This window comes from Lutzomyia longipalpis, chromosome 4 (assembly GCF_024334085.1).
Source record: "Lutzomyia longipalpis isolate SR_M1_2022 chromosome 4, ASM2433408v1".
Lineage (NCBI taxonomy): Eukaryota > Metazoa > Arthropoda > Insecta > Diptera > Psychodidae > Lutzomyia > Lutzomyia longipalpis.
The window spans coordinates 24,622,996-24,646,104 of NC_074710.1; the positions used below are offsets into that span (position 1 = coordinate 24,622,996).

At 34.8% G+C, this 23,109-nt stretch overlaps 5 protein-coding genes across 6 annotated transcripts in view; 3 read left to right on the top strand and 2 right to left on the bottom strand.

Annotated features, from left to right (window-relative positions):
- Positions 1–773: 773 nt before the first annotated feature.
- Positions 774–23,109, bottom strand: part of LOC129795141 (hemicentin-2) — a 64,657-nt gene continuing 42,321 nt past the window's right edge. The window contains exons 2-8 of one of the 2 annotated variants that reach the window (XM_055836190.1): positions 5,432–5,677; positions 5,152–5,353; positions 4,642–4,931; positions 4,096–4,573; positions 3,368–3,480; positions 3,109–3,147; positions 774–2,891 (exon numbers count right to left, since the gene is read on the bottom strand). In XM_055836190.1, coding sequence (XP_055692165.1) covers positions 2,785–2,891; positions 3,109–3,147; positions 3,368–3,480; positions 4,096–4,573; positions 4,642–4,931; positions 5,152–5,353; positions 5,432–5,677 — 1,475 coding nt within the window. In that variant the 3' untranslated portion in view covers positions 774–2,784. The remainder of the gene's footprint in view (positions 2,892–3,108; positions 3,148–3,367; positions 3,481–4,095; positions 4,574–4,641; positions 4,932–5,151; positions 5,354–5,431; positions 5,678–23,109) is intronic. The other variant, XM_055836191.1, reaches the window with a different exon arrangement.
- On the top strand, positions 11,771–15,278 carry LOC129795144 (trypsin alpha-3-like). The gene has a single exon (XM_055836193.1). The coding sequence runs from the start codon at positions 14,083–14,085 to the stop codon at positions 14,884–14,886; it is 804 nt and encodes a 267-aa protein (XP_055692168.1). The 5' UTR covers positions 11,771–14,082; the 3' UTR covers positions 14,887–15,278.
- Positions 16,422–17,477, bottom strand: LOC129795145 (trypsin alpha-3-like). Its single transcript, XM_055836194.1, has 2 exons — positions 17,422–17,477; positions 16,422–17,353 (listed from the first exon to the last, which is right to left on the bottom strand). The coding sequence occupies exons 1-2, from the start codon at positions 17,471–17,473 to the stop codon at positions 16,605–16,607; spliced, it is 801 nt and encodes a 266-aa protein (XP_055692169.1). The 5' UTR covers positions 17,474–17,477; the 3' UTR covers positions 16,422–16,604.
- LOC129795143 (chymotrypsin-2-like) lies at positions 18,558–19,869 on the top strand. The gene is made up of 2 exons (XM_055836192.1): positions 18,558–18,690; positions 18,751–19,869. The coding sequence occupies exons 1-2, from the start codon at positions 18,558–18,560 to the stop codon at positions 19,509–19,511; spliced, it is 894 nt and encodes a 297-aa protein (XP_055692167.1). The 3' UTR covers positions 19,512–19,869.
- Positions 20,734–21,857, top strand: LOC129795146 (trypsin alpha-3-like). Its single transcript, XM_055836196.1, has 2 exons — positions 20,734–20,844; positions 20,918–21,857. Exons 1-2 carry the CDS (start codon positions 20,793–20,795, stop codon positions 21,637–21,639), a joined length of 774 nt encoding a protein of 257 aa, XP_055692171.1. The 5' UTR covers positions 20,734–20,792; the 3' UTR covers positions 21,640–21,857.

Genomic DNA, 23,109 nt, shown 5'->3' on the forward strand with positions numbered 1-23,109 from the left:
TAGATAATGCCTGACCCACTTCAAAGATATAGATATTATAATTATTTCAAATAAAGCCCTCACAATTCATTCAATTTTTTACGGCATAATTTAGAAATTTTTGCCCGATTGATATGAAACTTTACGAAATAATAATTCTGCATCTGAAAATTATATTTGTGCATCAATTAGGAATTTTAGAGACATTTAGTTTTAGAGATATCTTGAAATTATTCTTTTCAAGTTTGCTCAATTGTAACTCAAAGAAAATTAATTAAATTAACAAAACTATTTTCTAAATTTTCTTTGTTTTTTGAAGATGATTTCCACCAATTTTCACTAAAATCGGCCCAGAAATTTGAGTTGTAATATTTTAAAAATATAAATAAACAAAATTTTCTTGTAATCCTTTCTTAAAAATTTCTATTGAATGAAAATTAATTATTTTTCCTGGAGAATTGAAATGAATTGTTAATACTTTTATTCTAAAAAAAAATCCTCCCCTTTTGAGATAAAGTTTCGAGTGAAATATATAAAAGTATATAAATCATAAGATAAAAACATAAAAAATGTTTTTTTTTCACGCACAAAAAGTTAATTATATGCACTAGAGGTGCTAAATATTTGCGGATTTGAGTGATGTGCGTAAGATTGTAGAGTTTTCTGACGTCGCTTGATGAATATTTAATTTTCTCTTGCCCCATTTTTTTTTGTAAAACTCACAAGAGTTGCATTAATTGTTGCACTCGTTGCACTCTCTTATGCCTCTTCAGGTATGTAAAAGTAAAATTCACTTTATTAGATTTCTTGTATAATATCTGTTTATTTTTCCTTTCTCTTTCTCTACAATCTTCTCCTATTACATCATTTTCTTTCATGCGTGTGTGTCTATTTATTCTGTACGATTAGAACGCATCAATCGGAAATACATAGAATATTATAATTTACTTTTTTTCTTGTGTCAGCCGGAAATACATTTTTAATGCAATTTTTGAATTTTATAATTTTTAATTTGTTTTTTTTTTATTCTACCTGCTCGATTTTATGAATTCTTTTATCTTATTTGCAATAATATGTTTTTTTTAATTGTAATTTAATTTATAATATTATACTTGAATGTTGTCACTATAGAATTTTTAACTAATATGTACAAATGATGACAGTAAAGAGCAAAAAATTATTTAATTTAAACAAATGAAATGATGAAATTTTCATTTTTATTCATTTCTTTTCTTTTAGTAAATAAAAGACTTTAAGGAGTCTGTAAAATACAAAGAAACATTTGTCAATTCTCATCCTTCTAACACTAAATTGGATTTCTTTTTCTCCTCACATAAATTGCATAAATTTATATAAAAGTTCTAAATTTTCTGCAATTTTTGTTTCTACACGTATTTCACAAAGAAAAAGAATTATACAAAATATTCTTTTTTTCTTTTTAAAATTATTATATGACACGTTTTATCTTCATTAAAGTACACTTTCTTTTATTTTAATGCCACGTTTTGCCTTTAAAAGTAAATCATTCAGAGAAAATGAAGAAAAGTCTGAAAAAATATTCGATTTGTCTGTAAAATATTCTTCACAAAATACGAGAGACTTCTGCCTCTTTTATTTTTTTTTAATTTCGACATTCTTTCAGTTGGTTTATTTTCATTTATTTAATTTTTTTTCAATAGGCACTCAAGTTTTGTTCAAAAATTTTATATCAAAGATAATTTCTTAGATTTTTTTTTGGTCTCCAGCTCAATTTAGCTGAGATTTGTTTTTGTCAATTCTACAACTTTGATTAGAAAATATCTTTTGAGAGATTTATTTTTTTAAATTTAGTTATTTGAAAAATTTCTCATCAACTTCAGCTTTCTTTGTTTACATTGTGCAGCACAATTTTTTTTAGAAGAAAAATGAGAGAAAAAACTCAAGGATACGAAGCTAAATTTTAAAATTTATATTCTTATCAATGTTATTATTAAAAAAAAAATGTTGCAAAAAAAATTAAAAATATAATATCTTAAAGTGAATTTTATGACTTAAAAAAATTTTTTCTATCTCTTTATGGTTGCCAACATTTCACTCTTCGATCTTCATCTGATTTTCAAAGTCTTAAAAATATTTCTTTGCTGTTCAAATTCTTTTTCGAAAAACCTAAATATTCTTTTTTGTCTTTTAATCATCCTTTAAAATTATTTCATTCACATTCTAAAAGCAAAAATGTGCTGCACAGTGTCTCAATATTTTTTTTTCTCTGTGCGAAGGCAAAATGTAATGCTCTTTATTTATTTATTTTTTTTCATTTATATGTTTATTAATAAATTACAATGCCTATTTTTTATTTTATCATATAACATAGTAAGAATAACTTTGGCCTTACACTTTATATAAAAAAAAGAGAATTAATGATAAGAAATTTAAAGAAATCTCAGGGGGATTTTTCTTCTTTTCCCCAAGAGAACTTAACAGACATTTGTTTCTTTCCTAAATATCAAAATAATTTACATGAAAAAAAATTGTTTTACTACTAGAAAATATAGATCAATTTTTGTGCTCAATCGCTTAAAATCTTTTACATTCTATCTGTGTGTGTGTCTGTGTATTCTTAAGAAGAGAAAGTAATTTTATGGCATTTAAACGTCTTCGATAGTCTCACGCGAAAAAGGAAGATTCTTAAGCTTCTTACACATTTTGTTTTAACTCCATAAAATTTTCGCTTTAGTATTTCTGGTATCTCATTTGATTAACTCTCCATCTTCATTTCTTTTTCTTTTTTTTTTGAACTACATACATATACTGAAGGCTTCCCATAATTTAGGTCCATCGAACACAGAAAAGCAAGCATGCCACAAAGATTGTGGGTAAACTGGTGTGGAATCCGCTGGAGAATGTCCTTGAACCTCCACTTGTTTCCGTTGAATCTTAATTTTTTTTGAAATTGAAAAAAAAACATTTTAAAACCCTTTTCTAAAATATTTAAGGAAGAGCACCCAAAAATCCAAATATAAAGAAAAACACAAAAAAGAGGAAGAAAGGAAAGCAAGACAAAGTACAAAAAATAGTGCAAGAAATGTGATGAAAGGATAAGAACTTGATGGTATAGAGTTCAAAAAAAAAACCTTTGGGGGAAATGTTTACCTAATTTTTCGAAAAGTTGATCTTCACTGTCAGTATAGACTGAAAAAATATTTATAAAAAAATCATTGTATAAATCACAAAAAAAGAAAAATCGAGAAGATCCAAAAAATGGGATTTCAAAAAAATAAATGAAAATAAAATGAGAATGTGCGAGTGCAATTTTTTTTATCTACGAGAAAATCTAAAGAAAAATTATCACAAATATATATATTTTTATCAGTTAATAGAGTAAAATGAGAAATAATTTGGGGGTACTCACTTATTGGGACATTAATATTTTGTGCTTCTGAATACTTTGACCAGCCTTCGGTATTTTTGGACTTAACCCTAGCATGCCACGTTCCAGGTGATAGTTTAACGCGGTGCTGAATACTGAAAAAAAGATTAGGAAATTATAAAAATTTGAACGACATCGTCAATTATAAGATTTTTGGTATTCTGGGAAAAATCTTATGAGATTTTGACATTTTATTTCTTTATTTAATCAGGTTTTGATGATAAATTATTTTTTCAGGGTCCTTTAACCCTTTAAGGTCCGCGACTAATCTAGCGAGTTGATTGAACTAAAAATAATTTTTATGGGTTCCTTTGAGCTCAAATAAGACATTTTTAGTAGAAAATTCTAACTCGAAAATTATCGGTTTTTCGTCCTTCCTGATCCTGTGAGTCCTTGGGGATGTCCTTTTGTGGTCATAAAATGATCAAGGATTGTAAAGACATATAGTCTTGTATTAATTTGGACTCACTATTCATAAAATAACTATACAAAATCAAACATTTTCAAAATTGAGCCTTTGGATCAGCGTATGACCCAATGAACCTTAAAGGGTTAAAGATCTTTCTGAATGTTTTTCAAAGAAAAGTCTTTTTTAGAATGATTAAAAACCAACATTTGCCAAAATCTTACAACAAACTTTTAAGTTGTTAGAAAAGATTTTTTGTCAGAATCCACTCCTAAATCCAACTTTTTTAGACTTTTAGACTTACATCCAAACTCCAGAGTGTTCCTTGTGCTTTTCAGCCACAATTGGCTTTTCAGATTTCCACTGTTTGTCATTACTCTTCTGGTAGTACAGCGAAATCTCTGATAGTGGTTGAATGCTACGTACGGTCCAATTGAAGATTACAATGTGCTCCGGTTGGAGTTCGTAGCCGTCAAAATGCGCAGTTTCGGGTTCGTAGATGAGGGAAATATTTGTAGCATCTCTCCCAAGGCGATTCTCAACTTGGCACTGATACACCCCGAGGTCACTTTTGTTGACCTTTCGCACAATCAACCGGGAACTGTTGTGATGATTGTGCTGCTCCTCCGACATACTGTACTTGCCACCCTCCACAAGGGGATTCCAATTGCGTAGCCACATACTCCTCCCAGCGGGATCACTCTTGAAGTTGCAAAAGAGTTCGGCATCGTAGCCCTCACCGGTGTTAACGTCATGTCGATGGGTTGAGACTTTGGGAGCATCTGTGGGAGGAAAAGTTGATTAGTTTTCTTTCTCTTGAAATGATTTCTTTGACAATTAAAAGACTTACAGTGAACATTGATGGTCACACTCTCATGAGCTGGTTTGCCAATGCTGTTGTCCGCGAGGCATTGATAGACGCGTGCATGATGATGCTCTGCCCTCTCAATAGTTAGCCGTCCATTGTCTACCTTAACTCCCGAAATACGATCCAGACGAACCCCATGGGATGACCATGTGACTGTTGGTTCGGGATTTCCACTTGGGCGACATTCAAGGGTGATTTTATCTCCTTCACGATAAGTTCGTGAACTTCCGCTCACGTCACGCATGTTGTCATAAATCCTCACTGTAGGAGATCTAATGAGAAATAATTTATATAAGACACTTTTTATGACCATCACTGTGTAACGCAAATTTCAACGAGCAGCATTTTGCGCCTAAGTTGATACTTTATTTTGAGCAACAATAAAATTGAAATATCTCAACTGGTAACATATTTTAGGTCAAGTTTTAGACAAATTTTAAGAATTAACTAACTCCCTATTTCAATAATTTCAATAATTTCAATAACAATTACCTGGAAACGATTAATTTGGTCCTCATTGAGAGATCATGAGGAAGAATCTTGCACATGTAGACACCTTCATCACTTTGTTGGACATTATCAATCATAATCGATTGTTCACTTGGTTTTAGATGCATCCTATCATTGGTGATTAGCAAACTCGGACCCATGGCAATTAGATTCTCCTCAAAGTACCACATAATTACAGTTTTATCTACAAAAAATGAATAAATTTTTTACATTAGCAAGATAACTTTTAAATGAATTTGAAGAAAAAATGAATGAAATTTACTTGAAAGGTTCTTAGCTCGACAAACAATTCGAGCACTTTCTCCGGGTTTAACTTCCATGTCTGTCTCCAGAACTTCCAGCAAAGGTTCTAACCCCCCAACGCTGTTATATTCTGTATTTTGGGATCTATCCACACTCGTGTTGTCCTCATCGGGGTAATTGTAGTCATCTCCGTCGTCTTTTTGCATTTCATATTCATCCTCGTATTCGTCCTTTGGCTCCTTCGTCTCTGCGGGTTTGGTCAAACCTGAAGCAGACAAAAAAAAAAAGATTTTATAGTTTTAAAAACAGTTTAACTGTCTTAAGACACGCGATTGCGGAGAATCAATAAACCCTAAGTCCATTGAAATTCACTGGACAACATAAATTGAATACTTATACATATCCCTCCTATGTACTGTGTCAGAGTTGATTTATGTTTACCCAAATTGAATAAAAAATTGTTCTTATACTTTAATTATTGATATAAATACCTAAAACTGTTCACTGTTACTGTTAACCCTTTAAGGATCGTTAGGAAATTAACCGATTTTTTAAATTTTGGTTTTTCATCCTTCCTGATCATATGAAGTTTTTGGAGATGTCCTTTTAAGATTTAAAATATTTAGGGACCATAAAAACATAGTTCTAGATAGGTTTTAATTCATTAAACAAAAAGTAATTAAAAAATTAGGAGAACGTGGCCAAATTCCGACCCATAAAGGTCCACGCAGAGTTAGGAAAAAATTGTATAAAATGAAAAAGAATATTCTTAAATGTGGTACAATTCTAAAGTCCATTTAATGCTTTTTCTACTCCCATAACTTTCTACATTTAAAGTTTTATCGGTTTTAAGTAATTGCGGATTGAAAAAGGCCTTAAGAAGTTCGAATTGGACCACGTTCCCTTAAGTATTTTCAAAATCGAGCTATGGAACGAAAAGAGCAGATTAGTCCTTAACCCATAACGATGTCTTTATGGCCCCTTAACATTTTGAGAACACAAACGGACATCTCCAAGGACTCACAGGATTAGGAAAGAGGAAAAACCGAAAATGAACAAACCGGAGTTTTGGCTAAAAATGTCTTATTTGAGCCTAAAGAAAGTCTCAAAAATGATTTTTATGTCATTTTCTCCATTGGATTCCTTACGGTCCTTAAGGATTTAACTCTAAGGCATGATAAACGTGAAATAGTTCAATTTTCATCAATGAAATTTCTTTTTCCAAATTAGAAATGCATTTTTACACAGAAGAGGCCTAATTAAGGCCAATTGAGGAAAAGGTTCTTCTTCTTCTTCTGCACTTTAAAGTACGGCTGTTGGATTCCTTCCGGATCCATATAGCCAGGAAAAAGGTTAAGGTTAAGGTTTTTAAGGTTTAAGGTTAATAGACTGCGGTGGGCTGGTCATCTAGCACGTATGGATGAAGACGACCCAGCTCGGAAAGTCCTCTGGGGTAGAGTCTATGGCACGAGGCGACGAGGAAGGCCCAGCCTCAGATGGATCGACGGCGTGGACCAGGACGCCAAGTCAATAGGGGTGCCGAACTGGCGGACAGTGGCGCGGGATAGGGACAGATGGAGGAGGATCCTCGATCAGGCCAAGGCTGGAGACCAGCTGTAGTGCCGGTAAAGTAAAGTAAGTAAGTAAGTAAGTAAGGTTTATTATGGTTTTTTTTTAATTAAGGAAAATTAAAAGAAAACAGGAAAGACTCATGAGATAATTTTTTTTTGTAAATTTTAAAGAAAAAAAATTTTAATCTTAATCTTGATAAAATTAGCATATCTATTGCGTTAACTCTGATCCCCGCGCGCGGACAGGCGGAGAGAATGTGTAAAAAGTTCATTGACACTGTGGTCGATTGATTGGGAGTGAAAATGAGGGAAAAGGCGGAATTGAGGAAAGGCACAGCCGGAGAGGTCGATAAATGTGTTACTTGCCCTTTTTTGGGCCATTTCTACTCTTTTTCTATTCTCTTCTTCTCCTCGAAACGCATGACTAAAATTAACACCCAAAAAGAAGCCAAAAATTTTATATTCCATAAAGCTTTCCCGCTCAAGGCCAGGAAGAAGCCAGAAGCCAAAAGTGATGCAATGAATGGCCGGGAGCCAAATGAAAATTTTTCCGGCAGGTTCTCAAGGTCCAGTTGTGTGGCGCCTTACAGTGCGGAGGAGATGGAGTTCAATTGCAAAATGCCAAAATATTCCCTGAGACTCGTTGGCGACTCAAATGGCGGGAAAAAGCACGCGCGGATCACTTACGGTGAAGTTAGGAAAGAAAAAAAAAGTGCCTGGTCAGGGGAAATGTGTGTGTTGGGCTGACAGAGAGTGCAAAGAGTCAAGTTGGTAATTGACGTAAATTGTAACTGAGCTCCCTCATTTTCGAGTCACCACCAAGTGTGTGGAAAGAAGGGGAAAAAAAAGCGATCGCGCCCATTTATTGCACACAATTTTAATTAAAATTGTTCATCCAACAGCTGGTTCAATTCTTCGCATTCTCTTATAGTCAAGATTTTCACAAAACAATCCTCGCATCCATTTCTTTTCTTTTACTGCCTTCATATAATTCTTTCGCAATTTGTCTGGGACGATTGATTGATTTTTAGTTGATGCTGCTAAAACGCAAAAACTGGTCACACAGCTAAATCAATTTGATCGAATTCCTTTACGCGCCAAAGTCTGTGGGCTAATATAAAAAAAGGTCCACAGACAACATTTTATTGCTATATACAAAAAAGCCAAATTTCTTGTGATTTTACCATCAAGCGCGGGTTTCATAATCAAAAATTGTATTTCTTTTAAATTGCTTTTACAACAAAACATGCAACCCGACACATCTATCGTGTGTTTTTGGTCATCTCAATTGCCATCATCACCCAAAATTGCATTTTAATTGTTTGAGAACATTTGGATAATTGAGTCAGGGAGCCTCACTTTATGACTCGCTCTTCTCTTTGCTTTTTTCCCAACAATCCAGAGTGAGTGTGTGTATAAATTGCAGCCAAAAGAGGGAGATTTTTAAATCAATAAAATGCACATGGTTCTCTCTAAATTTTGATGGTGGTTATACAAAACCACATTGACGGGATATTTAGGGTGTTGTTACATCAACCACTAAAATGTTGTTTCTACAGAATTGTTGATTCAAATTCTTTCATTGAATTTCTAAAAAAAAAGCTTTGTGAATGTGGCGCCCTGCATAGGGGGGCGCCACAAAGGGGCTCTGATCGACTCCCCCAGTAACCTTCACCCTCGCCGCACATTAATCTACAGAGCACTTCACACTCACAGCCACCCCCGCACAAGGCTGAGCTATGACTAACTCTTTGCTATTCTCTCAGCTAATTACTCTCTTAGTGCTCTCCTACATCTTCTTGTGGATTCTATCTCTCTCGCGTAGCAGAAGACCGTCGCCAAGGGGTGGGCAGCCGTTACAGTTACCACCAATCTAAGGGTACTCACTCTCTGAGCAGGTTAATATTCGCTGGATAGTGAGTCGGGCGCTACATGAAGAGCTTTCAAAGATTAATTTATTAACAATTAAACAAGGGGTGTTTATCTGGCGAATAATTTGGTTTTTTAAGCGAATCATTCTAATATTTCCGAAGATCTGAACATTTGACTTTACATGAACATATTTTACTAAAAACCGATTAATTCATAACCGAAAAAATCAAAAAACGTATTTAGGAAATTTTGGTTTGAATTTAGTCTTTTTTGGGTTGAATTTACTACTTTTCGGTTAGAATTTAGTCCTTTTTAGCTGTGATTCTTTCGATTTAGGCTTTAATGAGTTTTTTAAATAAGTTTTGTTCCTCGATTATTGAAATTTTGAAATTGAAAACTAAATATAATATCGGCTTGAATTAAGCCTTTTTTGGGTTAAATTTACTACTTTCTGGCTTGAATTTACAACTCTTCGACTTGTATTAACTACTTTTTAAGCTTCAATTTTAGTCTTTTTTTTAGACTTTGATTAGTATTTCTTAAAGCTTTTTTTTAATTAGAGACTGCCTTTTTAGGATTGAAAACCAAATACTTTTAGGCTTGAAATTACTACTTTTTGTTTTTTCTAGGCCTAAACTAAATATTTTCTAAGCTTTTGCTCCTCAATCTCTACCTTTTTAGGACTAAAAAAATATTTTTATGCTTCAATTTAATCTCTTTTAGGTTCGAACTTAGCATGGTTAGGGGTGAAATTACTATTCGGTTTGAATTTAGTACTTATGAGGTTTGAAATAAATATTTTTTAGGCTTCTGCTTCTCAATCTTAGCCGCTTAGAGGCTAAAAATTAATATTTTGATTTCCTTGGCAAATCATCCGAATATTAGCGAATATTCCGAATATTGCCGAAGATCCGAATATTTTTATTCAGATAAACACCCCTTGCAATTAAATTAATATTTTAGAAGGGTCTGTAACCTCTTGCGAATACTTCACCCACAGCCTACAGACGGTTAAATGTTTTAGCAATAATTGAAAAAAAAAAGAAAATTCATAAAATTACATTTTAATCATTTCGATCATAATTCAAACACGTTAAGAGTATTTTTTTTTACTTTACCTATCATTCAGTGTGCCCTATTTAACTACATTAAATGCAAAATACTAAAACCACACACACCCCACGTAAGATTAATCACAGCTGAAAGATCTCATCGTGTTTAGATGAAAAAAAGAATTAAAACAACAAAGATGTTTTAATATGAATGAAACAGGAAGAAGGTGGGTGTTGGGCGGGACAATTTCACATTCACTTTAGGGGGTCTCTGGGTCAACTTATTGCCACCCGGTGTTTATTATTTTATTATTTATTCTAGCTAGAGAGAGTAAGTGAGAAAACTCAACCAGAGCGAATCAATTGCACTACATTCAGCACCCATATTTTGTTACATTACACATATATTTTTTAATTGATCCAAATCGATAGTTTATTGTCTCAAATGCTGTTGGTGGTCACACAGCGATGAGCTGGAAGAATATTCTCGCACTCACAAAATGAAAATTCTTTATAAGCACAAAACCACACCCTCTCCTGTTTCACAAAACTCTTTCATCTCAGTTTGTGAGAAGAGTGTGTGGTGTGTGGTAAAAAATAGAAATATATTAAATTGACTCCCAATAGGGCATTAAATAGTTCACGAGAGGTTGTTCAACTTAAGTTGCATTACATAGTGATGTAAAGAAGGAAAAAGGAGTTATGAAAAAAAGGGCAAACAATTGCTACAAAATTTTCTTCCTTCATTGTTGGTTTTTGCTGATGTTTCTTTACAAATTTTTCTCCTCACTCGTTCACCCATATACGTAAATGAATTTCATTCTAAAATGGATTATTCTCAATTCAAATTAACTTGTTAGTCTGTCGAAATATTATGGGGATCAGTTGTAGAGTTGTGTTAATTGTAGATAAGAGTTTTCGGATTTAGAAGTTTTATAAATAAATCAATGTTTTCTAAATATGTCGTAGCGAAGAACTTCTTCATTTTATTTTATAGTCAGCAGGACCAGGCGTCTCCATTGCACTTCCTCTCAGTTATAAACCATTGTTTTACTTTTTTTTCTTGATAAAAATTCCAACAAGCCCAAATCATCTATAGAATCTCTAATCTAGGCAGGGAAGCATCTCTGTTTTTTCACGGCACACGAATAATGATCAATTGGATACCCTCATTTGCATCCACAAGCCATCAATTAGGTGGCTGTCGCATCACAATGGACGGTGCTACCTTCTTTCAGTCACCCGTTTTCGCGCCCATTTGCCATCCGCCCTGTGAGCCACCGAAAACGAGATCATTTAATTCTCTCTTTTTTTGGGTAATTGTATTTTGCCGCAAAATTGTTGCTCAACATTGCTCGCGGAATGCCTTTGTCCACCACTGATTTATGGACTTTATCCCGCGATGGATATTTTATTTTTAAACTCACACACATTCAAAGTTTTTTTTTGAGCACTCTTTTATTTTTCCTTCATCTACCATTGAGTATTACATTTTGTTTTGCAAATATTTCTTCACTTCCTTTTTTTTCTTTCATTTCTTCATTACACTTTAATGGCAAACTTGACCCTTGCAGCACTTGATGTGAAGTAGCGATCCTCATTGCCATCGGGATCGCGTATGCAGACCTGCGTATAGGGAATGTTGCACTTCTCGATCTTTTCCTTCTTCGTTAGTTCACTCTTGTCGGGATTGCAGTAGCACCGGAAGAAGTGATCGCAGCAATTTTGTATGGAAATGGTTGTTGGGCAATCCACACCAAGTATATCCCTCGTTGAGCACTCATGCACCGCCTTAGCCGCTACTGAGGCCACCACAAGGAGCATAATTGCAAAAATCCCAAAAAATCTCATTATTTTGTACTTTTTCACAGACAAAATCTCTCCCAAAATGTTTCTTGATCTCCTAACCGCGTCTCAGATCCAACTGAAGGCAAATCACGCAACATCACAAAATTTTATACACGCTTTTTGTGTCCTCATGGAGAGAACATCACCATAGAGAGATCATGGCACGGGTATCATTAAATTTAATAATACATCAAAATCTGACTTTAGGTTTTTTTTTTCCTTCTACCTTCGCCGCAACCAGCTATGAGGGCAATTAATTTGTCTATTGGCGGGCTTTTGCGAAAACGTGGCGGGGTTCAGCGAATGTTTGGATCATGCTGGATGGCTCATCAGGCCATATGCAAAAAAAAAGTTACTTCCTCGTGATGGCAAAAGAGATGATGGAAATTTTTGAAAGTTTCAAGGAATTTAGTCAAGAACATATCGAGGAATCAACAGTGAGAATTTAAAATTTTTATATTCCATGAAACTTTCAATCCATTCTCGATCAATAAATGGAATGTTTAGCTTTAAGATATTTTTTGTTCTGAAGAAGTAAATCAATTTATTGGGCGGTTTTAGAAGCCCCGTGTCTCACCGGGAGACAAACAATTTTATTTGCAAAGAATAAATACGTCATAACTGATGAGAAAAACATTGACCGATTGACCATGGATTTTTTTAAGAAGAAAAATTGATTAATTAAAAAATATGAGCTTGTTTACCCCAATAATAACTCTCAATTCTTGTAGTAAAAATAAATAAATTGAGGCATTTTATTTGAATTTATAGTAAAAGTCTCCAACTGAAATTGTAATCATTTAAGACTAAATGATAATAAGCAGCATGAAATTCTGTTACGATTTATGTTTAATTTTTATAATTATTTATAGCGTTGCAGTGTGTTAGGAAGGAATAATAGAGAGAAACTCCTTTAAATTTATATGACCACAGAAGTGGCCATCTTAGCTATATCATTGCCAGCGCGTGGGCAACACAATAGCACCAAGCTTTGGGATTCCCTTTGAGAGAACTTTCAAGAGTGGACTCTCAACAAGGAAGACCAAAATATAATCCCACAATAGTTTTATTCTTTTGAAATCGATGAACTTGATGGTACCTATACCTATATTTTATTTTTCAACTGCATTTGGAGGAGCAATAAGAAATGGGTTGGGCTCTTGTAACGCGCATGTTGCTCAAGACATGATGATGGTCTTCAAGTGTCGCCACATTGAGTATTTGTCGAGTGTTTCTATGCGACAATGTCCAAGATCTCGCGCCCATTAAATTTCATGGCATAGGGCTGAAAGTTTTACCTTCTTGCACGTGCAATTGATGGGAGGGAAGCTTTTAAAGAGTCACATCACGTAGAGAGTCAATAGTTCTAACACCATAAATACTTTCGACTCTCTAGTTTTTTTCTCACTTCTTTTGCCACATCTCAAAGTAATTTTATTCACTCTTGTGGAATTTCGTTTTCATAATGTCTCTAAAAGATTCCGCATCAAGGTGTTTGTAATAATAATTGCTGAAGAAGACAATTTTTATCTCACGTATTACACATTTAGGATTAACATGAAATTTTGGGGGTCAAGAACATGTGGCTTATTATAATTCTGTAGGTAATTTTTATGTGAATTTTAATGGATGAAGTTAATGCTCATTTAACATAAATGGCAGAAATTTAAAGACTTTGCCCTATTTAGGACCTTAATTTGTAGGAAATGCAAAAAGTAAATTGTTGCAAAAGTTTTTATTCTCTAATACCTTTTATGTAAAGGAGTTTATTCGCTTTCCATAGAAATAAAAAATCTTATTCGAGGAAATAATCGGGATATGCGTAGATATGTAGAGGAAAAATAAAGGAAAAAGAATCCCCAAAAAATTCCATCTTCTACCGAGAGTATGTTGAGAACAACCGGTAAAAATTTGATTAATCAATAATTTTTTAAAAATATTTTTTTTGTAAAAGTTTAGAACTACAATGAGATAAATTTAAATTTATATTTCACCTGAAATATAGGTATATTTTTTTAAATTAACCCGTGAAATTCTTATCGAAAGCCCCTCAATAAATTAGTTCAGAATCTGGGTGATTGCTGGGGAAATTACATTGATTGCTGGACATTTCCAGATTCAAAGATCAAAATGAAACATTGTCACCAAACTCAATGGGAATTCCGCGTGTGTTATCACCCACAATGAAAAAAACAATCAATGAAGTTTCTTATCAAAAAATCTTCCAAGTGAGTATAAAAAGACCTCAAGTTGGGTGAAAGACATCAAAAGTGTTAGAAGATCTTCAGAGAAAGTGTCTACAAGTCAATTAAAAAACCTTTTTTAAAATGTTCAAGTTCATCATCCTTGCAACTCTCTGCACTGCAGCACTAGGACGTGAATACCCAACGCCACATGACTTTATTGCTGGCATAAAGGCAGCCGAGGAGGGACTTCTTCCCGAGGTGGACAGTTTCATCATTGGCGGCAGTACTGCTTCTCCAGGACAATTTCCCTACATCGCATCAATTCGTAGTGCTGCCAATGCTCATTTCTGCGGAGGAATCCTTGCCAATAATCGCTGGATTGTCTCAGCTGCTCACTGCACCGTTGGCCGAACCCTTGCCAACACCATCAGCGTCTTGGGAGCACACTCCAGAACTTCTGGCGGTACCACCTTCACCTCTGCCCGAATTGTTAATCATCCGCAGTACAACGCAAACACAATTGCCAATGATGTCTGTGTCATCCAAACTACGAATCCCATCACCTTCACCAATCTCATTCAGCCCATTGCTCTGGGATCTGCTCATGTGGGTGGCGGAGTTGCAGCCGTTGTGTCAGGATGGGGCGTCACTTCGTTCCCAGGTGGAAGCTTAGCAGCCAATTTGCAATTCCTCAATGTGCAGACAATCACAAATGCTCAATGTAGCCAAAGTGTGGCTGGCAGTGGAAGTCTCATCTTTGCTCACAAGATCTGCAATGCTGGAATAGTCGGGCGTGGACCGTGCTCATCGGATTCTGGTGGACCATTGGCTGCTGGAAATACTGCCATCGGCATTGTTTCCTGGGGCATTGGGTGTGCCAATGGATTTGCAGATGTCTACGATCGTGTCTCATCTCACAGAAATTGGATCATTGGACATTTTTAAATATTTCAAAGGATTTTTTTTTAAATAAATAAACTAATTTTTCCAAAGTATAATATTTTTTACTTCAAAACTGAGCTTCCACAGACAAGGATTAACCTTTGATTTATCTCTAGCAAAATAAAGAAAATTTTTCAATTTAAATATTCTACTAGACATGTCATGGAAAGTCAAACAATAAATCATTTTCCAGGGTTGTTTTTTGAGAGGTATATCGACTTAAAAGGAATGCAGCAAGTTATTTTATTGGTATATGCATATTAAACTTTAGTACGTCTACTTGAAAGAATTCGCAAAGAATGTTCTTATCAATACATTGCGAAATTCTTCAAAGTATTTTGCCAATATAAAGACGATCTCCTGAATGAATTTCTTCGCAGTTTAGTTCACATTGTTGAGCTCTTTTGAATTTAAAATGTTAGCAAAAGTTTTACTTTTATGTTTAGTTCCGAGTTTTCTGTGCAAAAATGGTTTGTTTAAGAAAATATCTTTAGTTAACAAAAAGAGTGATTTTTTGTAATTTTTAGATACAGCAGAAAAATCAAATGTATCAGCTCCATCGAGTTACATTATGAATGGTTTACCAGCAGATCATGGACAGTTCCCGTATCAAGTTAGCATACAGCATCGTGATACATTCGTGCATATTTGTGGAGGTTCAATCATACATGAACAATGGATCCTTACAGCAGCACATTGCATCGATGGAATGGTGACAAGTCATTATTACATCTATGCAGGTTCCATTGATCGCTTAAGGAATGGAATTAATTATAAAATCGCCTCGAAGCAAATTCATCCGTTCTTTAATCGGCAGAATTTTCTAAACGATATCGGTCTTTTACGTACAGAAAAAGCAATCGAATTTACAGGGTTTGTAAATAAAATCGATGTAGAAAATGAATACATAGGAATCGTTGAGGATTGTACAATATCGGGTTGGGGACAAAGCGATCCTACTAGCCAGCTTCCAAGATATTTAGCCTATTTAAGCGGCCTAGAAACGATGGATACCAATGATTGTGCACAGATGATAGAAAATTCACCTATATCACCTTGGTATAAAAATAGCCAAATTTGCACAAAAGTAATGTACGGTCATACAACTCTTCCTGGAGATTCCGGAGGGGCTCTTGTATATCAGGAAAGGGTTATTGGGGTTTGCTCCTGGAGCGTTACTATGGAAGAACATACGTATGTAAATGGCTATGAAAGAATTTCTTGCCATAAGGATTGGCTCAATAGAGTGATAAAATGGAAAACATTTTTAAAATCAAATTATGAGGAATCTCAAAATGATGAAATATGTTGTTAATATGAGGGTTTATGTTACATTTCATATGAATTTCTAACAGATTCTATTTATCTAAAGTAATATTAGCCTTAGGTATTAATTTTTTCGTCCTATTTAGATATAAATTGCGTCTCCTATAAATAAAACTTGCGTCACTTTTTTGATATAAATTGCGTCAACTTTAGATATTTTGATGTGCACATTAGATATTTTTTGAGTCAACTTTTTCAATAAAAAAATAATATTTTTAGTGGTAAAATAAAAATTTATTATAATTCAAGACATAAAACTATGTAATTTACATTATTCAATAAAAAAATATATTTTAACGTAATTTCCGAATCCCATTTTAATTTCTAACGATCACCTTTTAAGTTGAATTATTTTAATTTGCATTTTTTTTAAATTTAAAAATGTTAAAATTCATTTAACCCTCGATGTGTTGAAGGAACCAACTTCTGTGGTAGGAAACACGGTCATAGGCATCTGGGAAGCCAAGTGCACAGGGAATACCCCAAGAAACAATTCCAATGACAGTATTTCCAACTGCAAGAGGTCCTCCAGAGTCTGCACTGCATGCTCCTTGACCCACAACACCTCCAGCACAGATTTTATGGTCGAAAACAAGAGCTGCATTTCCTCCCATGAGATTCCTACATTGCTCATTTGTATGCGTCTGCACGTGAAGGTATTGAAGTTCAGGAGCTAGTCCAGCTGATGTTAGTCCCCATCCTGACAGAATAGCCGTGACTCCTCCACCAATATGAGCTTGTCCCAGAGCAATGGGTTGAATGAGGTTTGTGAAGGTGATGGGAGTTGTGGTGCGAATTACGGAGACATCATTAGCAATGGTGGAGGGATTGTAGTCTGGATGGTTGATGACCTGGGCAATGTCAAAGCGTGTACCACCAGATCCTCTAAAGTGTCTCCCAAGGAAAATGTAGTTATTCTGTGGAGGTCCTTGGGTACAGTGAGCAGCACAGAGGAGCCAATGATTATTAGCTAGAACAGCACCACAGTTGTGTTCCTGTGTAAGAACACTCCTTACTGAAGCTTGATAAGGGAATTGTCCAGGAGATGCTGTATTTCCACCCACAATACGACTGCCAAGGCCTGAAGACTCTGATGGATCTTGGACATTTAGCCCAGAAATAAAATCATGGGGACTTGGAAAATCTGGCGAGGAAAGAGTTTTTTTACTATGCTAATTTTTTTGGTGCTTAGTTTAAATTCCTTTTCTTTACCTTTGGCAAAAGCTGCAATGACCAAAGAAGCGAGAAGAAAAATTCTGAACATTTTTGTTTTGGTTTTTGAGGCGTCTAGTGGACTCACTCTTTAGGTAGATACTGATACTTTCAAACAAACTTCACGTTTCTTTTATACTTCTTCTTTTATTGAGAACTCACAGCTTGTCTTATCACAAGGAGTTTCCCAAAAACAATATCTGCCGGTTGATAAGAGGTTCATTGAGAAAAGTCATAGGTTTACGTACCTTTATCAATTAATAGAAGTGCTTTTTTTTACCTAAATTTAGGCAGAAATTTTCCCACTTTCCGCCAAATTTTCCCAAAAAAAGAGAAACTCCGAATAATTTTATTGCTAGCTTAAGCGAAAGGTGGTATATCCCATGACTCAATTGATTTAGTAGGTAGGTACCTATATCATTAAAATATACGTCGAAATTTTTCTTATGTTGAAATGTGAAAACTTTAAGTCTCAAAGAGATTTTTTGCGATAAACTCTTTTTTGAATCAAAAACAAAAATTAAAAAATAAGTTTTAAATTATTACTGAGAAGTTTGAGTTTTCTAAATACATAGTTAATAAAACTTATTTTAAATTCTCTATGTACCTACATCAGTTGACTAGACCCAATTAAAACAAGAATTCTAGAAATTCTTGAGCGAAAATTTAAGAAATTCATTTAATTAAGTTTTTTATAGGAAATTTTCAACCAAAAGTAAAAAAAAAATTGAGAATATCTGGATTACTTTTTCCAAACTCTCCTGGATCCTTTTCAGTTTTTATTAATCATCTCATAAAAGGCAAATATTACATTAAAAGTAGGTATAAATATATTTTTAGCACACAAGCAATAAACAGTAATAAAAAAGAATAAAAAATTATCTGAAACACCCAAAAATTCCCAAAATAAAATTAAATCTACCTGTAATATGAAGAAATTTCCCATATTGGGGAAATTCAGGTCAAAATCTATTATCACCCACATATTAATCCCATTGAGAGAGTTTATCAACTCATTTTGGGAATCCCTGTCTGGTGAAGAAATCGATAATTGAGGGAAAGACCTCCCTATAAAAAGATAAGATTTTATCATAATTTTGCCGTAGAAGAAATTTTGATAAGAATTTGGTATAAAAATGATGGGGCGTGAAGGAAATTGGTACACTTTGTGGGGAATTTTCTTCTGGAAATCATCTTCTCAAAAAGAAAGAAGGAAAATGATCAAGATCTTAGTTTTGGCGTGTCTGGCCTCAGTGGCTCTGGCAAAGGGTAAGAAATCTTAATTCTCTTTGCGAAATCTTTTATTAAAGTGTTTGTATCATTTTATAGTTTTGGACGTTCCCAGTCTTCATGACTTTATCGATGGTGTGGATATGCTTCAGCGCGAGGAGGGTGTTTCTCAGTACTTTGAGAGTAGGATTGTTGGTGGAGCTACAGCAGCACCTGGCCAATTCCCCTACCAAGCTTCCCTGAGGACAACTGGAAATGCCCACTTCTGCGGTGGTTTCATTGCCAACAATCGTTGGGTTGTGTCAGCTGCTCATTGCACTATCAATCGCACCCCAGCCAATACTGTTGTTGTTTTGGGAGCACACTCAAGAACCACCGGAGGTACCACATTTGCTCTGTCCACCATTGTCAATCATCCAGACTATCATGCTCCCACCATTGCCTGGGATGTGTGCGTTCTCCAAACCACCGAGACAATTGCCTTCACAAACCTCATCCAGCCCATCCCACTTGGATCTGAATTCATCGGTGGCGGTGCAACTGCTGTCGTATCCGGTTGGGGACTAACTTCCTCCCCAGGCAGTTTGGCAGCAAATCTGCAATTCGTGCACGTGCAAACGTGGAACAATCCCGCCTGCCGTGATGCTCTAGGAGCCAGTGGGGACATGGTGTTCGACCATAAGATCTGTGCTGGTGGTGTGGAGGGACAAGGAGTGTGCTCAGCTGATTCCGGTGGTCCACTTGCAATTGGCAACTCAGCAATTGGTATTGTTTCCTGGGGAGTTCCCTGCGCTCGTGGCTTCCCTGATGGCTACGATCGTGTGTCATACCACCGTTCTTGGATTCTTCAATACATCTAAATTACTAGCAAATACGATAATTTTTAATTCCTTCTCAACACCACGAGGCTTTAAAAATTGAAATTGTTGCTGTTTAGTTATAATTCTAATCTGATAAACCATAGAAATAGTCAAACCTTGCAGATGAACAGAACATCTAGCAATTGTTTATTTTTTTGCAGTTGAAGTAGAAAGGGTTGAAAATCACCAATAGATTTTTTTTACGAGCATAGATAACCAGCATAGCATGACCTATCTATGCTGTATTTTCATCAGAAAAGAAATCTAAGAAAAAGTAAATATTGCTATTGACTAGCACACGATTTTAGCATAATACAGAAGTTAGCTACTTTTTGCTAATAAATTATTTTGAAATAGATTGATTTGTTTCCATTGAAATTCCTTTAAATTAAATTTATTGGGTCGTATTGTGCGACTAAGAAATCCTTGAAATCATTAAGAACAAAATTAGTCGCAGAATAAGAAGACCCATTGTCAAAGAAAAGACTTAAAGGGAAAATAAGATTATGTATCAGAGCTTTGGTGCTTTTTGGCCCAAGATTTAGCCGTATTTGAATCCTGCCAAATCGATATAAAGGTACCTTTGAACAAAGCTATATTCCTCTAACAAATTTTAAAAGAAATATTTTTCTAACAAAGTAAGTTCCTTAAGTTTCTTCTCAAGATCAACAGAGAGGATTTAAGTCTTAAAAAAATTACAGAAGCTCTGGATCCAAAAGTTTCCCAATCTATAAATATTTTTAAAAGGAATTTTCCAATGCTCTTAGTCTGTAATTAGATGAATTGTAAATCATTTTCAAAAGTTACCAGGTTGATAAAAAAAGAAAATACTAGATTATGGGTAAGACTGGTACTTTCCAAAAATAACTAACATTACAGCTTTTAATCAATCATTTATTGGGGGTGTAATTAAATAAATCTCAACTTAAGCTTGAACACCTCTAAATTGCTTGGAGATTTCATTTAGTAATCATTGAGATAAGCTGATTGAAATTGCAAAATGATTCACGGGAAGTTCTCCTTATCACTCTTTCTTTATCTTTGCGCTACGTTCGTGTGCGAAATTCGTTCATTGACATGGCAACATCGTGGGAAAGTCCACGCACATGGCTATAAATCACCTCAACTTCCCAATGTGGATCTTAAGGTATTTCAAAGCAATTTAAGGGATTTGCTATTGGTGATTTCTTGTGGTGGTAGCTTTGATAAGAAAATTGAATAAAAGGAAGGTAGTTCAGTCACAAAGAGTATCAGTGGAGTGGCAATAGTTGTGCTGTAAAAATGCTAAAGATTACCATTTTTATTTCCCTAGCTGTGGCTGCTCTCGGGAAGAGTAATATTTATAGAACTCTTGAGATTTTTTTGCTTATTCTATAAATTTTCTATTTTTTTGCAAATTCTTTCAGATCTTTCCGATGGATTTTTTAATTTTGACCGGAACATGGGTCAAGGAAGGATTGTGGGAGGAAATACAGCAACTCCTGGGCAATTTCCCTACATGGCTTCATGTCGTTTAACAAATAATATGCACTTCTGCGGCGGTAGTCTAGTCAATGATCGATGGGTAGTGTCGGCGGCTCATTGTTTTGGTGGACGAGGTCCTAATGATGTGATTGTTGTGCTTGGAGCTCAATCGAGGATTACAGGTGGAACAACATATACCCTCTCACAGGTCATCCAGCATCCACAGTGGAATACGCAGACCATTGCCAATGACGTTGCTGTACTGCAAACAGCAAATCCTGTAACATTCACAAATCTCATCAGCCCCATTGATCTTGGATCTGCTCATGTGGGTGGCGGTGTAAATGGGGTTGTTTCAGGATGGGGATTAACTTCCCATCAGGGTGCACCTGCGGCAGAGCTGCAGTATCTCTTCACGGAGACAATAACAAATGAAGTTTGCAGAATAAGATTGGGCGGAATGGGAGATTTGGTGTGGGATCATAAAATCTGTGCTGGTGGCATCCTTGGTAGTGGAACGTGTCAAATGGACTCTGGAGGACCTCTTGCTGTTGGTAACACCGTTGTGGGCATCGTTTCTTGGGGTTTAGAATGCGCTGGTGGAACTCCTGATGTCTACGACAGGGTATCCTCACATAGAGCATGGATCATTAGTCAATTCTGATAAGTTTTCGATTTTGTTGCGAAAAATACAAATCTGGTTTTTAAATCTTCGATGTTGAGGCCATACAATCGTGTTTAGAACCTTCCAGTGGATTTAATAAATCACTTAGTGGATTCAGGAGGCACAAGAACATCAAGAACTTCAATTTTTACAAAAAAATCCTTCTTGTATCTTAGAGGAATCTTTTTTAAATAAATTGAGAAATATGATGGAAAAAAGTTCTTTCAATTTAATAGTGATTTAAATTTAAAAATATTATTTCTTTTGAGTGTAATCTCCTCTTTGGCGTGCTTTATCTTTTCTTTTTCAATTCCATCCCATTAAAATGCTTTCAATGTAACATAAAATGATTCTTCAAGCTTCTTCATCACTCTCCCTATATCATTCTCCCTCTCCTCGCTCTCTTTTTGTGACCTCTCTTCCCGCAACAAACAATTCACTGGAAAATCATTTAATTATTTTTCAATCAAGACACTGGTTCCATTTCATTGATTACTAACAAGACTCAATTGATCATGCCACATTCACTCTAAAAAGTTCCTATAGAAGAATTTCTCCAAACTTATTTTGTTGCCATATGAATTCTAATAATTTCTACACAGTGCTAGATAAAACTACCCTTTGTCCACTCCTTCCACACCCTTAAAACCTTTTCGAAATGAAAAAATAAAGAGATAGAAAAAAAACTCGTTAATCAATTTGAAGTGAGAAAATGACTCGCTGGACGAATAAATCATTCAATTTATCCATTCTATTTCTGGCCATTTAGCGTGTTTAGCTTGCAAAGGGGAATCCCATTTATGTATTAGAGTGGGGTGTAAATCACTCGAGAACCACCAACCCCCATTCAATTTTGCAAATTGCTAAATTGTTTAAAAATATTTTTTTACCAGACACAAAATTGCATGCAATCGCAATGAAACTGATTTCAGCTTAAAAACATTACATATAAAAGCGTGTTATCGCGCTCATGCAATTACCCTTATCGCGTACCGGCAAAACAAAGATGACACAGCTAAAAAGGCGCTAAAATATGTCATTTAGCATGTCTTTATAGTGGGTTTTTAGCGAATTAAATAATTAATTAAGAAAAGAGAAGAGCAAAAAAACTTTTGCGTGTGGAATTGTTTTAAGTGAATTACATTATACGCATTTGTGGTGGCTCAGCAGAGTATACAAAAGCAATAAATTAAGCAAATACAATTCAATTTATTTATAACGTTCAACAATCCATCAACACTGCTGAGAAATATGAGATTTTGCACAAGGTGAAGCTTCATCAGAGAACTCCCTCTATTACATTTTATGATTTAATGGGAGCGTTGAATGAAGGAAAAAGAATGAAAATTTGTCAGTCGATAAAAAGTAGACGAAATAATGTTTTCAATAATTCGAAGCTTAAAATAAAATTAGATTTTTGTGAAGAATTTAATTTCTAGAATAAAATATTTATATAATTTTTTTTGTTGG

Coding starts and splice junctions, on each gene's coding strand:
- LOC129795144 (XM_055836193.1), top strand. CDS start 14,083: ATGTTCAAGTTCATCATCCTTGCAACTCTCTGCACTGCAGCACTAGGA.
- LOC129795145 (XM_055836194.1), bottom strand. CDS start 17,473: ATGTTCAGAATTTTTCTTCTCGCTTCTTTGGTCATTGCAGCTTTTGCC. Junction 17,354..17,421: donor CATTGCAGCTTTTGCCAAAG/GTAAAGAAAAGG, acceptor TTTCCTCGCCAG/ATTTTCCAAGTCCCCATGAT.
- LOC129795143 (XM_055836192.1), top strand. CDS start 18,558: ATGATGGGGCGTGAAGGAAATTGGTACACTTTGTGGGGAATTTTCTTC. Junction 18,691..18,750: donor CTCAGTGGCTCTGGCAAAGG/GTAAGAAATCTT, acceptor ATCATTTTATAG/TTTTGGACGTTCCCAGTCTT.
- LOC129795146 (XM_055836196.1), top strand. CDS start 20,793: ATGCTAAAGATTACCATTTTTATTTCCCTAGCTGTGGCTGCTCTCGGG. Junction 20,845..20,917: donor TGTGGCTGCTCTCGGGAAGA/GTAATATTTATA, acceptor AAATTCTTTCAG/ATCTTTCCGATGGATTTTTT.